The 17,331-nt window shown below is 38.8% G+C and overlaps 1 protein-coding gene across 4 annotated transcripts in view; it reads left to right on the top strand.

Annotated features, from left to right (window-relative positions):
- DNAJC6 (DnaJ heat shock protein family (Hsp40) member C6) overlaps window positions 1-13,513 on the top strand; it is a 139,127-nt gene extending 125,614 nt beyond the window's left edge. For all 4 annotated transcript variants that reach the window (XM_038537231.1, XM_038537230.1, XM_038537232.1 and 1 more), the window contains 4 exons: window positions 5,550-5,813; window positions 7,998-8,140; window positions 9,622-9,798; window positions 11,165-13,513. In XM_038537231.1, coding sequence (XP_038393159.1) covers window positions 5,550-5,813; window positions 7,998-8,140; window positions 9,622-9,798; window positions 11,165-11,266 — 686 coding nt within the window. In that variant the 3' untranslated portion in view covers window positions 11,267-13,513. The remainder of the gene's footprint in view (window positions 1-5,549; window positions 5,814-7,997; window positions 8,141-9,621; window positions 9,799-11,164) is intronic.
- Window positions 13,514-17,331: the final 3,818 nt, after the last annotated feature.

Genomic DNA, 17,331 nt, shown 5'->3' with positions numbered 1-17,331 from the left:
AAGCTTCAAATTTTAAAATCATAACATCAGGTGAAATTCTGCTTCAAATAAAATCTTACTCACTGTTCATTTTTTGTCCATTCCACAACTATTTGCTAAGTGCCTTCTGTTTTTTAACATTGTGTTAGTAAAAACCAAACAAACAAAACCAAAACAAAATTCCTGCCTTCCTGAATCCTATATTCTAGAAGGGGAAAGAAATAGTAAATGAACAAATGTATGATAATAGTATCAGTTAATAAAAAATAGCAATGTTATTTTAGGTCCTCTACCTGTATCATTTTATTTAATCTCCTCAATAATCTTTCGAAATAGGGACTGGTATCCTCATTTTGCAGACGAGGAAACTGGGGCACAGAGGATTAAGTCACACACCCGAGTCACATGGTTTCACACCCTGAAGCTCCAGAGCTCACACTTACAAGCCCCATCTTAAGCGCATGGGAAAAAAAAGCAGAGAGCATGTGAGTGATGGATGGCCTGGGGTGTTATTTTAGGTATTAGGTGGTTAGGAAAGACCTCTCTAAAGAGGTGATCTTTATAGAAAGTTCTTTTTATTTTTTTATTTTTATTTTTAAATTTTTTTTTAAAATTTATTTATGATAGTCACAGAGAGAGAGAGAGAGAGGCAGAGACACAGGCAGAGGGAGAAGCAGGCTCCATGCACCGGGAGCCCGACGTGGGATTCGATCCCGGGTCTCCAGGATTGCGCCCTGGGCCAAAGGCAGGCGCCAAACCGCTGCGCCACCCAGGGATCCCAGAAAGTTCTTTTTAAAAATCCAGCATCATATCCTGCATTTAGTTGTCATGTCCTTTTAGACACCTGTAATCTGGAATCATTCCTTTATATATATATTTTTTCCTTTTATGATATTGATCCTTGAAGGATATATAGACTAGTTGAGAAAGTCTCAGTTTGGGTTTGATGTTAACTTTGATCACTGGCTTTAGGGGCTGTCTGCCAGGTTTCTTCATTACAAAGTTACCATTTTTTCTCTTTGTAATTGATGAATAATCTGGAGATAATTTGAGACTATCCTATCTGAGAATATCCGATTCTCCATCTGATTTAGCTACTGGTTTTAGCAGTCATTAATAATTCTTGCCTGGAGCAGTTATTACTATGATGGTGACAAAACTGTGATTTTTCTGATTCTGCCCTTCTTTTTGCATATATTAATTGGCATTCACTTTTTTTTTTTTTAAAAAAAGAATCTCTTTTTCTTTCTGTCTCTCATCAGAATGGACTAATATATTCTTTTTTTGATTCGCTATTGTCATTACTTTCTGTAATGTTCACATCTCAGATTTGGTTTGGTTTGTGAAAGTTCCTTTTTTTTTTTTGCTTCTGTGCCCTTTTCACTTGTGTTCATCAGTTTTTGAGATCCTTCTTTCTTTATGGCACAACGAAATGTTCTTTGCTTGTTTTGAAATGTCTGTTCCCCAGTCCTAAAACCAGTCATTCTCCAAGAAATCTTTATCCATTTTTGTAAAGAATGGCATTTGGAAACCAAGGTCTGTGTGCTAAGGGTGTTCACTGATACTGGAGTGGGTGTCACTGCTCTGCCTTTCAGGAGACAGAGAGGGGAGATGAGCAGGTATAACTATATATAAAATCCCATCCAGTCACAGGGATTTTCTGTGCTTTGCCCTGTTCCACATGTGTGTCTTCCATTGCCCTGGATCTCAACAGCATTAACTGTCATACAACAAGAATAATTTCAGAGTAGCTACACCCATATCACTGCAACAACAAACCTGCTGGGTAGGAGTTCTTTGTCAGTTTTGAAAGATAGTAATTCTTACAACTGCTGGGAAAACTGGCTTCCTACATTTCTTCATTTTTCAGGTCACATAACTTAGGAAAGTGAAGTGACTTTCCTCAAGCCTTATACACTGAACCAGGTGTATAAGCAAAGGGAAGAAGAATTTTTGACACCTTGGCAATTGCTTTGAGGATTAAAATTAAACTTCTAAATTACATATCTGCAATTCAGAAAAGACAAAAGACAGTGTCCTTCTCCTAACGGTATTTTCACATTCAACAATTCTGATATGAACACCAATGCCTTAGTTCCTCCCATAGACAGTCTGATCTAATTGGTCTGGCTGTGGCCTGAGTATAGGGAGTTTTAAAAGCTCCCCAGGTGATTGTAAAGCACGACCAAGCCTGATAACCACTGCTTTAGCTTTTAATGAGGATAGCAGTGGCCTCTGGGTTTAGCTGCTGCTTTGCATTTTTGTCAGTTCCCTGCTTCAGTAGCATTAAAAATTAAATTTCTGAACATGGTAGAGAATATTCTGGAAGAGTAGGCATCAGAAAGTCCTGCAATGTTGATGAGCCCCTTGTGAGCAGGATCAGCATTTGCCTTTTCACCATTATGTCTGCAGCCTAGCATATGAAAGATGCTCAATAGTGTTTTATAAATGAATGAATAAGGCTGGCTAATGGTTTATCTATCTTATTAATTCTTTCAAAGAACCAACTCCTGGTTTTGTAATGAATGAATAAATAACAGTGTAATGGGAATATGGAAGCTTTTATTTTATTTTATTTTGTTTTGTTTTATTTTATTTAGTTTTTAGGCTTTTCCATATTTATTGAATTTAATATATATATTCTGAAGACAATATATATCTATCTATATCTATCTATATATATATTCAGAAGACAATAGTAAGGAGCCTCACACTGTAAAATGAAATCCCAGTGCAGAATGAATACCCCGCCTAAGGTGTATATTGATGTGCTGTTGGCAGTTGGGCCCAGAGGCTCATGAAAGAGGCTTCGTGCTCTGAGTTACATATTGACAAGGGGCAATGCCAAGCCTCAGACCTTCCATCATTACCTTTTCCTATTAACAAGTATTTATTGAGCCTTTATCATGTACTGGTGTATACTGGTCATATGAATTTACATTGTATTATAATATATAATGTCTCTTAATTCACTTAATTCAGGGTTTGTGAAATATTTTCATATAGCCTTTGTGTCTTTATTATATACCTGTGATATAGATGTGGTTCTGGTTTTACAAATGAGGAAACTGAAGCTCAGTGAGTTGAAGTTTTTCACTGAGCTTCAGAAGAGGTAGGATTCTCTATAGATCATATTCTCAGTGCTGCATTTCCAGCGCCCAGCAGAGTAAATGGGACACAGATACCCTGTAAATACTGATGAATAAACGGATGGATGGATGAATAAATGTGTGCATGAATGGGTGAAAAAACTGAGACTCAAAGTCAGATTGACTCCAATTCCCAATGTCCATAATACAGCATTCCCAGTGGGGAAGGCAGAAGGAGTCCTAGATGAGAATAAGGGAAAGATTTATAGAAAGAAGAAACAGTAAGGGATAAATTGTAGTGACAGGCTCAGAGATTTGGGGAGGAATTCAGGATTATGGGTGCAAAAAATGAGCATGACATTTGGAGGTAGGATGCCTATAGTTAAGTCCCAGCACCACTAACTAGCTGTGCCATCATGGGCACATGTGGAAACTTCTCAGAGTTTTGGATTTCCTCATTTTCAAGGTGGGGTCAGCATGAAAAAAATGGTCAACATCACTTGGTAGCAGGGAAATATAAATCAAAACCACAATGAGATACCACCTCACAGCAGTCAGAATAGCTAAAATTGACAACTCAGGAAAACAGATGTTAGTGAGGATGTGGAGAAAGGGGAGCCTTCTTACATTGTTGGTGGGAATGCAAACTAGTGCAGCCACTCTGAAAGACAGTATGGAAGTTTCTCAAGAAGTTAAAAATAGGGCAGCCTGTGTGGCTCAGTGGTTTAGTGCTGCCTTCGGCCCAGGGTATGATCCTGGAGACCCAGGATCGAGTCCCACATCGGGCTCTCTACATGGAGCCTGCTATTCCCTCTACCTGTGTCTCTGCCTTCTCTCTCTCTCTGTGTCTCTCATGAATAAATAAATAAAATCTTAAAAAAAAAAAAGTTAAAAATAGAGCTACCCTACAACCCAGTGATTCACTACTAGGTATTTATCCAAAGGATACAAACAGTGATTTGAAGGGCCACACGCATCCAATGTTTATTGCAGCAATGTCCACAATAACTAAACTATGGAGAGAACCCAGATGTCCATAGACAGATAAATCGATAAAGAAGATGTGGTGTATATATACAATAGAATATTACTCAGCCATCAAAAGGAATGAAATCTTCCCATTTACAATGACATTGATGGAACCTAGAGAGTATTATGTTAACTGAAAAAAGTCAGTCAAAAAAGACAAATATCATATGATTTCATTCATATGTGGAATTTAAGAAACAAATCAGATGAACATAGGGGAAGGGAAGGAAAAATAAGATGAAAGCAAAGAGGGAGACAAACCATAAGAGACTCTTAACTATAGGAAATAAACTGAGGATTGCTGGATGGGTGGGGAACCTGGGTGATGGGCATTAAGAAGGACATTTGATGTAATGAGCACTGAATGTTATATGCAACTGATGAATCACTAAATTCTACCTATGAAACTAATAATACACTACATGTTAATGAAATTCAATTTAAAATAAAAATATATGTACATACATACATACACTACTTATGGATTAAAAACATAAAAATAATAAAGTGGGGTCATAGTACTACCTACCTCCTTAAGAGTGTTGTATAGACTGAAGACAGTAATATACACAAACATATTTTGTACATAAATATTAGTTATTTTATTATCACTCTTACTTTGGATTTGGTGCATGGAAGGCTTCCTCGAGATCACTACATTCCAGTTTCTCATTTTGCTTCCTTAAACAAAGCCACAACTGGCTTTTGTATTTTGGAAAGAGCCCAGCATGTATGGAGTGAATACTTAAAAGTTTGGAGATGGTGGAATCAGAATTCTACTTAAATTCCCAGCACAGAGTAATAATCATTTTTTTAAAGCTTGAGTAAGATAATTTGCCTGGTTGAAAGTTGTGTTTGCTTTCCTGCAATGAAATGCAAGAAGTGTGAAATTGAAACCTACTTCTGAAATTTCAAAATATCTTTGTTTACTCTTGGGTACTAATCACGTTTGTACTTACAACAAACAATGATTAATCTTGATCATTGACTTTTAAGTCATACCTTAATGAGTGAGCATATTTGTTTTATTCTCTATTCTTGTCTTTTGGTAGTTTTTCTTCCAGTGAAAAAATAGAATGTGCTTAGAAGGTAGGAAGGAGGGAGATGGCACAGAGGGAAAAGCCAGGGCTCTTCAGGCTTGGAGTCAAAGACTTGGATTCAAATCCCAGTTCTGCCACTTGTTGGCTCTGAGTCTTGGAGTAAATCACTTAACTGCTCTGAACTGCAGTTTGCTTATCTGAAGAAAATGATGGGGCTATTAATACATACCTCAAAATGTCAATGTGGAGATTAAAGGAAATATATACCTGTAATTTCTCTATTAGGAAGGTTCATTGTGCTATTAGTCAAGGTAATTTCCGCTCAAGCCACTGAAAACAGTAACTTGGGACACAGGAATTAGAGGCTACTCAAAATAGCAGTCCTACCCTCTCTCTATTTGTGTTTCTGTAGGTAGTTCTTCATTTGCCAGCAAACCCACCACACCAACTGGATTGGGTGGAGGATTTCCACCTCTCAGCTCACCACAGAAAGCGTCTCCCCAGCCCATGGGTGGAGGGTGGCAGCAGGGAGGCGGCTACAGCTGGCAGCAGACACCATCTAAGCCACAGGCTGGCATCCCCCACTCCTCTCCTCAGAACCGGCCCAACTACAACGTGAGCTTCTCAGCCATGCCTGGGGGGCAGAATGAACGTGGGAAAGGATCAACTAATTTGGGTAAGGATGATGGTGTGTAGCCTGACCAGAGGGTAGCCTGTATTGTCATACTACCTGTATGTGTGTACATCTGAAGAAGGAGACTGAAAACAATTCCAGTGTTTTCTGAATCAGTCTTATAGTTGTAGAGGCACACCATGATCCCTACTTCCCACTCTGTGCCTGAAGCACCTGGGTTTACCATGCTCATAACACTTTAATCATTTTGTGACTACTAGTTCACTTGTCTGTCTCCATACTGAGACCAGATGGAGAGCAGGGACTGTGGCATATTATCATTAGCCCCTAGCTTAGTGCTTGGCATGTAGTAGGCATTAAGTGAATACCGAATCAATGTGAATGGAGGGGTGGCTGGTTCTTGGAAGCTGTTACTCCTTTGGAAAAAGGAGTAGAAGAGACAGGTTGGGAACCTTGCAAGCACTGGTCATATTTGAATCCTGATTAGAGGAGTGTGTACATCCTGGACATTTAGTCTTGCTTATGCTCTGGTTGGTGGATGTTTCTGAGATCATTGGGTTTTCTATGATGGTTTTTATCCTCTCGTCTGAGGAGAAAGTTAAAAGAACACAAACAAAATGGGCCAACAGCTAAAGCTGGCTAGAGGATACTGTAGATAGGACTCTTTCTTTTTTTGAATGAGATTCTTGATAACAAGTAAAAAATAATGTATTTTGCCTAGTTAGGGATGGTTAAATTTGAGTTTATTAAATGGCCTGTTATAATGTATTACATTTCAATTGATTTGCTCGTACTCAAGAACTAAATGTATAAGGACATGGTAAGGAAACAGGCCTTTCGATGGACCAAGGAAAAGGAAATTCTACTTTTTCTAGTAACTGTAGCTCTGCCACTTATTCCAAGCAGTTTCATGTATTATTTCATATAATCTTCAAAACCAAACCCATGTCGTAGACAGAAAATCTATGACAGAAATAAATAGTAATTTCTTAAGTTTGTACAGCTTGTTAGTGACAAAAGCAAGATTAAAACCCAGACAATGTGGCTTCAGAACCCCTTCTCATAACTGTCACACCCCTTCACATAACTGTCTTCTCAAGACAACAACATAATGGATTTTTTTTTCATATATAACATCATGTTTGTTCTTTGGTTAGCAGTGGATATTGCTTGGACAATTCCATAGAGTCTTGTAGCTTCTCTTCCATTTTTATTTTGAGTAGGGTCTTTAGTCAGCAGATATTTATGGACCATCTTCAGTAAGAAAACATTGGGGATTACAACAGTGAACAAGACAGACAAAATCCCTCATCTCAGAGTACTTAAATTTTAGTGTGTGCATGTGTGAGAGTGTGTGTTCAGAACGTCTTATAGTATAGAGACGGCAAATGGGTTTCAATTCACATGCCACCTTTGGTGGATGAGTACTGACAGTGTGGATTTCTGTGTTTTGGTTCTATTCTGTTTTAATTTAATAAACATTTAAGTAGTAAGGCACTATTCGAAACACTTTAAAATGTTAATGTACCAATTCTCACAAGAACCCTATGAGGTAAGTAAGTATTGTTAACACTATCCCTGTTTTACAGATGAGAAAATTGAGGCATGCAGATGATTAAGTGACTTGGCCCAAGGTCACATTGCCAATAAGTGGCAGAGCTGTAACTTAAGCCTGGAGAGTCCAGCTCCAGAGACTTTGCTCTTTGCCACCATGCTAGGCTGCTTCTTTAAACACTAAGAAAGATTGTGAGGCTACAGCCAGACTTGGTGAATAAGAGCACTGTAAGGGACTAAACTGTCAGCTGGGTGTGGGCAGGAAAGTGGTGGCATCTGTGCAAGTACCAAAACCCAGGTGTTATTCCCATCACTGATACTAACTAGTTGTCTGACTGGGGTGAGTGGGGTGGGAGGCATAATGAGTATCCTCAGCTGTAAAAAGGTGACACAATGGGAAAGGTGTTATAGAGTTGGATTTAGTCTAACAATCTGGCCTGGAGTTCTAGCTTTGCCACGGATATGGTTTATGATTCTGGGCAAATCTCTTAGGTTCTCTAGACCTCATTTTCCTCATCTGTTAAATGGGCATGACAGTCTCATACCCTATTCATTTGTTAATATAAGGACTAAGAGGATTAATGCATGTGAAAGCACCTAAGTGCTATGAGGTGATATGATTTTATGTTTAAGAGTAAAAATTATAATGATTTTTCAAAAACTGTATTGCAGAAGGGAAACAAAAAGCAGCTGACTTTGAAGACCTACTTTCTGGTCAAGGTTTCAATGCACACAAAGACAAAAAGGGGCCTCGAACAATAGCTGAGATGAGAAAGGAGGAAATGGCTAAGGAAATGGATCCTGAGAAATTAAAGGTGAGTGAGCCCCCCCCATTGTGATTATTCTGTGTGACAAAGTCATGTGACAAGGTCATGGGTATGGAGCATCAGTGTTCCTGTTTCCTGGCTTCCTCACTGCTTCCCTCCACTTTCAACCAAAGCAGTTCTACTTTTATCTGTTTTTATTCTAGAAGTCTAGGTAAGATTAGATTTGGGGAAAAAATATTTCCCCATTAAAAAGAAATTGTAAACCAGATACTCCAGTTTAGCTTGGAAATAAAAGGATGGTTATGTGGATGAATTGTGTGAGGTAGTGAAGGAAGGGTTTGTAAAAGATCAAGAGAATTGGAATGTTTCTCACAGATGGAGAGATTGAATTCCTACGTGACAAAATTCTAAATATGCTGACCCACTAGAACAAACTGGGAGATGGGGCTCTGATCTTGTTACTGCATTAAAAGATCTCCAAAACCAGGATTAGCACAGCCAGTCCATCTTACACATTTTAAAGAAATGTAACATATTTCCAGACAGATTTGAACATTTGTTAAAAATATATAGATTCTTAGAAACTCTTTTGAGTACTCTTTGAGGATCCTTTGTTTGTATGTGCCTTTTATTTCATGTAACACCACAGGGGTTTCATATACCTTCCACAACTCTGTGTTCCATCTTGATAACTTTTGTTCATTAGGCAAACTCTGAAAGTTTTCTATGAAAGAAAGTAGTTTATGCTTGGTTATTTAGCTATACAGAATATTTAGTTGCTTGGGAGAGCAGCCATCATTACCTTGCCTAAACCATTCATTTACCAACAAATACCCACAGAGCAGCTATTATGTGCTAAATGCTGGTGTGTTCTTACAAATCCTTCAACTTTATCACCTCATTGGTTCAAACTATGAGCATTCATAGAACTTCTTGGATAATTCATTTTTGAGCTCTGTTTTGAACCAGGCATGTTATTTGGCTCCTGAGTTACACTGATATAAAAGAAATGGTACCTTTTCTCAGACAACTCTGCCTAATGGCAAGGAAGGACAAACACACAGGTGATTATGATAAGGTATCACACATATTATGATAGAAACATGTTTAAGGGATTATCCCAGAGAAATTTGTTCTTTTTTTCAAGGAGTATTTATTTAGTGTCTGTGTGCTAGACACTGCACTAGACAGAGGCAGATAGCAGAGACCAAAGTAGACATGGGGTATGCTGCCATAGAGTTCATGCTTTAGGAGTGAGATTAACTCTGGGGTGGGGCATAGAGGAAGGAATTCAAGCTCTCAAAGGTGAACAGTATGAAATTCATGAGCAGGCTTTAAAAGGACGATGAAGGGTCAACCAGAAAGACAAGTTAGGAGTTGGATGGGGAAAATGATCCCAGGCAGAGGAAACGGCATGGCTGTATGCACAGAGTCCTAAGTAGTTGATGTTGCTCTGGGTTCCAAAGTCTTGGTGGGGACCTTGGGGACTTGAAAACATTTGAATTTCCTAATTCTCTGTGCATTTACAGATTTTGGAATGGATTGAAGGCAAAGAGAGAAATATCAGAGCACTTCTGTCCACAATGCACACTGTGCTGTGGGCTGGGGAGACCAAATGGAAACCAGTTGGCATGGCAGACCTGGTAACACCAGAACAGGTGAAAAAGGTGTACAGGAGGGCTGTGCTGGTGGTACACCCAGATAAAGTGAGTATAACTTGCCCTATCAGGTTGCTTCTGCCATCCTCATTCTATTGGTTTCTGACCATGTATTAAAACATTATATTCTCAACTTGCTGGTTACTAGGCTATTTAAATGATAAAATAAAGTCCATGGGCTAACATCAAGTATTTAAACAAATAGTTTGCTTTATGAAGCAAGAGAAATTAAACTATATATTACAATAATAGGATGAGAGGGCTTTACTTAAGTGTATGATTTACCATGGACTAATTTTCAGGGAACAGATTTAAATTGTGTCCTGGTTTAAAATAGTAAGGATGGGCTAAGAACCGGACAGAGGAAAATTTTTCTCCTGTAGAGATATAGCAGTATGTTTAGTCACAATTATGGGGGAAAAGCTTTAGAATGTAGTTGGCAAAATTGGTGTGAATCAACAAAGTGTTCAAAATGCGGGATCCCTGGGTGGCGCAGCGGTTTGGCGCCTGCCTTTGGCCCAGGGCACGATCCTGGAGACCCGGGATCGAATCCCATGTCGGGCTCCCGGTGCATGGAGCCTGCCTCTCCCTCGGCCTATGTCTCTGCCCCTCTCTCTCTCTCTCTGTGTGTGACTATCATAAATAAATAAAAATTAAAAAAAAAAAAAAATGGAACTAAACTTGTCATTATATCAATTGTGCCAGTTTATGTTTGCATTGAAGTACATACACATATACATGCTCTGCAATGTCAGAAACTACTGCATGGCACGACTGAAATCATAACACGTGGAAACCTCTTAGATAAAAGTGAGTCGCCTTGCTGTCATATAGACAAACTAGGTGTTATTTATCCCTGTCCTGTTATGTGAGGCTATGGTTGAAATGCCACTTGGGAACACATGTTTGAATTTGATATATTTCATTTTCATTTCTCCATACATTTTGTGACTAGTCTGAAGAGAAGACTTAATAAGAAACAATGTATTCCAGTGAATCAAAACAGAAAAAGAAATAGGAGCCTAGAAAAATACACAAACTCTACACCTGTGTTGTGGGTCTAGGAGTTTAGAAATACAATCAGTTATAGATAAGCTATCATGAGCCTTTGTCAATTAGTAGATAATTCTGGAGAATGGGTGCATCTTTTGCTGCTCGTTAAGTGCTCTATATCCACTCATTCATGGATTACTATTACTGCATATGAATCCCTAAGGGGAGGGAGTATTGGGGAGGTCATAGTAATTAGGATCATATAGATTGAGCTATAAAAAGAGAAATGGGCTAATAGAAAAACATTTCAATTACTCAGAGCCCACATATTAGCTGTGAAAATTGCAATACAAATAAAATTTTGGTCCGCAGTATCTAATGTTTTTTTTTTTTTTTTTTTTTGCTTTTGCTTCTTCTATAGGCTACGGGGCAACCCTATGAACAATATGCAAAGATGATTTTCATGGAGCTCAATGATGCCTGGTCTGAATTTGAAAATCAAGGTCAAAAACCCTTGTATTAATTCGTGAGCTTTTCCACCTCCACTGCAGACCTGTGCTAATGCTTAGTGTGCATCACAATTCTGAAGTTTTCACAGGTGAACCAAAAAACTCCAGTAACATGTATCCAGTACTAAACTGTTAAATTACTCGTGAATTAATTCCTCATTGATAAGGAACGTGGATGTTTGTTTCCCCAAGTCCCCACCATAAAAAGTCCAAAGCAAGGGAAGGAACTTTTAGTGAGATGAACTTGTGGAGTTACAACATTCCAGCCTGCCCTTTGGGGAGCTGACTCAGCATTTTGTGGGGAAAACAGAGGCCACCAAAGGCATAACACCCATCTCATTGTCTGAGAACAGGATTAATGAGCAAAAGCTATGATAATTGGATTTACATGATGGATTTTAACTAATGGCTTTTAGATTTTATTGGAAAGATGTAATTTGAGCCATGGCTTTACATACATTCTAGGAACACAACCACCAAGTATTTTATTTTTATGGAAATTTACAATGGTCTTTAGCATAATACTGTATACTTCTTTTGGTCAAGAGGACTAAGTGGTGTAAAAGAACTTGAATTGTGGGAAGCGATTGTATTACAATGCAGCAATTGCCAACTCTTCCTAGATAAGCTAAAAGTTAGTGGAAATGCTGACTGAAGAAAACAGTGACTCTGGAGATAGAAATCTTTGCTCCTGTTCAGAAAGTTGGGCTTCTCCCTACCTTTCCCTTTAGAAAACTGTGGTTGCTTAGAGAACATGTCTTAATGACGTAACTTCAACTCTAAACCTGATTTGAAAGAAACTTACAATGTTGTCATTAGGCTTCATACGCTTCCTTTTGCTTAGTCAAGAAAATGTTCTTAGCTGGAAATGGGTTGTGAAGCAGTTTGGGACAGTCACAGTGTAAGTGTATTAGGAGTCTCTGTCCTCTAGGTTTGTGAGCGGTTGCTGTGAGAGGGTAGCAAATCCACACTCAACACGAGTAATGAGGTAGGCACAGTTGCGGCAGGAGAGCTGGGCTCACCTTCCCACCCGAGTCCGATGGCTTGTCCAGATTTGCCTAGAGGAACCGTGTTCTCCTCCCACATGTTGAAACTGGATCCCTTGGATTATTACAGTGGGGGTTATTTTTTCAGAGTAGCCGGGGGCCCACAGGAACAGCATTCACACAGGGACATCTGTGAAAGCAAAGCAAGAAGGAAACCTTTGCAGACTTCACACTGGTTGGATTTCAGTTCAGTGTTTTGGCTGTTTCTCATCTTGAGGGGTCAGCACTTGCTGTCCCGTGACTTCAGGAAGTTTCTCTGGGGGTGCACATACACGATGTGCATAGTAAATATATGCAAAGCAGACGGCAAAAAGATTTCCATGCTAATGTTAAAAGGTTCATGCTCAATATTGTGAAAAGCTTTCAAAAGTTGTTTTTAAAAGACAATCATTTTTCTGTTTCTATTTTAATTTTCTTGTGGCAAACTGTACCAGAAAAGCAGCATGTCAAAAATACTTTGTTCTGTATAGAACTAACTCTTTCTTTCCTGCTTGCTCACTTTCTTGCTTTCTTTCTCTCTCCTTCCTTTTTTTGTTATGTTTGTTATTTATTTTACCCTTTACTGACAATGTCAAACTCACCAAAAATATTCTCTTTTTAAATATACAGCTGTAAACTGTTCAAGGTAACCATAACAAACTAGGTGTTATTTATTAACGTATTATGAAATAATGTTTGATCCAGTATGTGCTTGTCTTATTTAAAATTGGAATGTGAGACATGTTGCTGTGACCTGGGTTTTTTTTTTTTTTCTCATTCACATTTGTAGATATTGTGTGAACCACAGTATATAATGATAATATTAAAAGGCTATTATGTGAATGTCACGTACATTTTGAAATGATAGAACTATATTAGCTTTGTATCATGTTTGGGTAATTCATCAATGTTCACAGTTTAAAACATCATTAAATATTATGTAATTAGCAATGAGAAAGAATCTTACCTAACTTATTAAATTTGGGATTTCCCTCATCTTTTTCCAGATACATTATAATTCTGGGCCCTATTTATCTCAAAACTCTTAATATATGCAGACCAACAGGTTTTTGCATTCCTTTTAAATATCTGGTTGTGACAAAGCTTGTTGTTGATCAGATTCACTGTTTCATTCATGTTTATTGTAATATATTTTTTGTTTTGTAAATATGTTACACACAACAAAATGTGATTGGTCTAAAATATTTGTAATGTATATTAAAAGGCTCAAAAATATTTGTAGAAACCTAAGTTATTTTTGCACTTGTAGGAATATAATGACAAGTTTGAGTTGTATCTTCTGACATGATTCACTTTTAAGAAAAGTTACGGGAAAAGAATATGAAAAGCATTTAATACATTTGCACCAAATTGTAATCTGAGAGGATTTCTAGATGTATACTTTAACCACCTCCAAACCACTCTTTCCCTACACACACACACACACACACACACACACACTTTTGTTTGATCATGCTACCTAAATACTATGTTTTAAAAGGAATCAGCATAGAAATCCTGGTCTCCTAGATAGAATATTAATGGATTTTCAAAGCTACATTTGTATGCTGAGGCAAAGGGATTCATCCTGGGAGTCTGGAAGTTTGTCATAGAATACAGATATAGCCGACCTATGAGAAATATGCGGATTAGGGTTTCTGAACCCCCACAGTCAAAAATCCATGTATAACTTTTGACTCCCCCAAAACTTAACTCTTAAGAGCCTACTGTTGACCAGGAGCCTTACTGAGAACATAAAGTCAATTGACACACATTTTGTATATATATGTATATAATACAGTATAATGTATAATATTTTATATTACAGAATACTGTATTCATATAATAAAATAAGCTAGAGAAAGGAAAACGACAAGGAAGAGAAAATACATTTACAGTCCTGTGTTGTATTTATTGAAAAAAATCCACGTATAAATGGACCTGTACAGTTCAAACCTGAATTTTTTGAGGGTCAACTGTATTTTAGTTCTTTAAGGATAGAAGCAGCATGTTCATTTGGAAGCATATGCTGCAAATCAAAAACATTTGAATCATCCCTCTGCTGTCTCTGTCTGGAAGAATGTTCAAGTTGGATCCTCGTGCTGCTGATGAAACCCCATTGTGAAAGGAGTGAACACAAATGTTGAATTTCAGAAACAAAAAAAAAAAAAAGAAAAAAGAAACAGTTATCACAGCAACAGGACAGTTTCCCTGCTGGAAACATCTATGGGGGAATTTAGGTCAAGTAAATAGGTCTTGGTTGTTCTAAAGATAAACCATGGTGTTTGCCTTAACGGTACAGTATTGGTTTGAGACCAGAAGACTGCGTTTAAATCCTGGTTTTTCTACTTAAGGACTGTCCTATTCGACAAGTTGCTTAAACTAAAGCTTAATTTTACCACTTGTACAATAGAGAGAATTGTGGCCACCCTGCAATGGAGGCATTAGGGACTGTACAGAAACTGCTATCAAGTGAGTACTCATGACACAGGAGCTGTTGTCATTGTTACTGAGAGTCTGTAGGATGAAGTAGATCACTGCAGGTCAGTATTGGGGCTGGAATTACTCCAAAACTTTGGGTTACGGGGAGTGAATAACATAAATAGAAGAAAGCTTCAAAAGAAACTTGTGCCTTGGCCCTTATTTCTGTATCCATGGAACTCCAGAGATCTGCCTGCGTAATGTGGCAGAGATTTGAACCGTAGGCTCTGTGAAGGGATGGCTGTGTGAAAAGTGGTTGTGAGTCAGGGAGAGAAACTAATGTTAACTCATTTCAGTGGGGGCATCACCCTTGGATTTAACTTAAGCCCTGACTTGAGAGCGACCTTGGTACAGACAGATGCCACTGCATCTATCTTGCATGTACGATCCTAGGTGTTATTATATACATTTGTTTTCTTATTTCATTCTCAAAAAGTTCTTAGAGGCAGGTTTTGTAAATCCTGCCTCAGGAAATGGAAGCCTGGAGATGTTTACCCAGACTTCGGGTATGAAGCTAGATCTTTCTGTAGGATACTACAGAGTAGGATGGTACTATGGATGGTGAACTTGCTAATTTTTTTTTTAAAGATTTTATGTATTTATTCATGAGAGACACACAGAGAGAGGCAGAGACAGGCAGAGGGAGAAGCAGGCTCCCTGTGGGGTTAGGACCCCTGGATCACGACCTGAGTCAGCCAGATGCTCCGCCACTGAGCCACCCAGGTGCCCCTGAACTTACTAATTTTTGTTAATTCAACCAATATTTTGTGTAAACTGTATGCAAGATACCAATAGATATGTAAGGGAAAATCAGAATGACCAAATCTGCCCTGTAACACCTAAGAGGTTGCTGTTCTAAATACTACAACAGATTTATAGGGAGTAGTATAAGTGCTGATTGTCAAGTTCACCAGTTTTGGATTTTATCTCAGCTTCTCTACTCACTAGTGACTATTTGAGCCTCAGTTTTCCCATCTGTAAGATGGAGATAATACAACCCAGTTCACAGTGTGAGGCAACTGAATCAAGGAGAGAATATAAGAGTTTATCTAAAGTGGTTCACTGAAGTCCTAGGCAGCGTGAGGGAGGACATGGGTCTTACACATCCAACTCCAGGCTAGGTTTCAACTCCTAAGGTTTTACTTTCTTTTTGGGTAGCCCTTTTATTCTTGAGGAAACATGGAATGGGTAAGTGAGAGAACAAATTTTCAGTGCAACATCTGGCAAAGGGAAAGCAGATTTTCTCAGGAGATGGTTAAAGCCTCTGGAAAGATGCTGTCTCTTTAGAGTGTTTAGTAAACTGGAGAGGACAGATGGTGTGAATTACTGCAATTTTGTGAATTATAAGAAGTATATGTCTGATCATTTGGATGACCAAAATATATTTCTTACATATATTTGGTCTTCATCACAATTCCTGGCTCACAGCTCCCCAGAGCCTTGGAATTTCCTTTAGTGTAGAGAATGATGAAGATGTTTTTTTGTTATGTTAATGAGGTGACTTTTGGAAAGCAGCTAAGGATCTGGGCTGGTTGCCAATGGAGCCAACCACATTTTTTAAGGGGGTTGGTACTTTTGGTCCTACCCCTGACCCCCAGGGTGGTGGGGAGGAGCTGGAGGTTGAATCATTCGCCAATGCCTAGATTTAATTGATTGTGCCTATGTAATGAAGCCTCCGTAAAACCCCAGAAGGACAGGGCTCAGAGAGCTTCCAGTTGGTGAACACCTGGAGACATGGACGGAGAAGCTCTCCTGAGAGGGTGGAAGCTCAGTGCCCTTTCTGCACACCTTGCCCTATCTGTTTCTTCCATCTGGCTGTTTCTGAGTTATAATCGTTTATAATAAACTAGTGATCTGGTAAGCAAAATGTTTCTTTGAGTTCTGTGAACTGCTCTAGCAAATTAAACATGAGGAGGAGGAGGTCCTGGGAACCTCTGATTTATAGCCAGTCCATCAGAAGTACATGTAACAACCTGGACTTAACAACAGCATCTCAAGTCCAAGGTAGGTCAGAAGCAATAGGTAATGACCTGCCTTATGACTTGGGACGGAAGGTGAGAGGTGCAGAGTCTTATAGGATTAAACCCTCAACCTGTGGAATTTGATGCTATCTCTAGGTAGAGAGTATCAGAATTGAACTGAATTGTAGGACACCCTGCTGGTGTCCAAGAATTGCTTGGTGTTGTATGGGAAGCTTCCCTACTCACCCCCCTAACCCTCCCAACCCCCGCCACACACACACACTTAGAAATTAGGTCCAGGAACCGAATTTAGAGATAAATACTGTCTCTGCATTTTTCTGATTCCAGACATTACCCTTGAGCCAGCATCTCATCTATTTGCTTCTTATTCCCTTCCAGTTTCTTACAGCTAAGCCTACTCAGATCAAGTTGCACCTCTGAAGTAATGTCACTTTCCTCCAAAATCACTTCCCTTGTGTGGGCCTGGCCTCAGGCTGACTTGGAAGGCTCCAGCAAACCTTTATATACGGCTTTTCAGGCACTTGCTGGGTGCCTAGAAATAGGGAAGTGGGGAGATTTGACCCTATAGAAAATCCTCATCAATTAAGGGGG

Source organism: Canis lupus, chromosome 5, assembly GCF_011100685.1.
Source record: "Canis lupus familiaris isolate Mischka breed German Shepherd chromosome 5, alternate assembly UU_Cfam_GSD_1.0, whole genome shotgun sequence".
Taxonomy (NCBI): Eukaryota; Metazoa; Chordata; class Mammalia; order Carnivora; family Canidae; genus Canis; species Canis lupus.
Note: the sequence above shows the minus strand (reverse complement) of the source record. Positions and strands in the feature narration are given on the sequence as shown.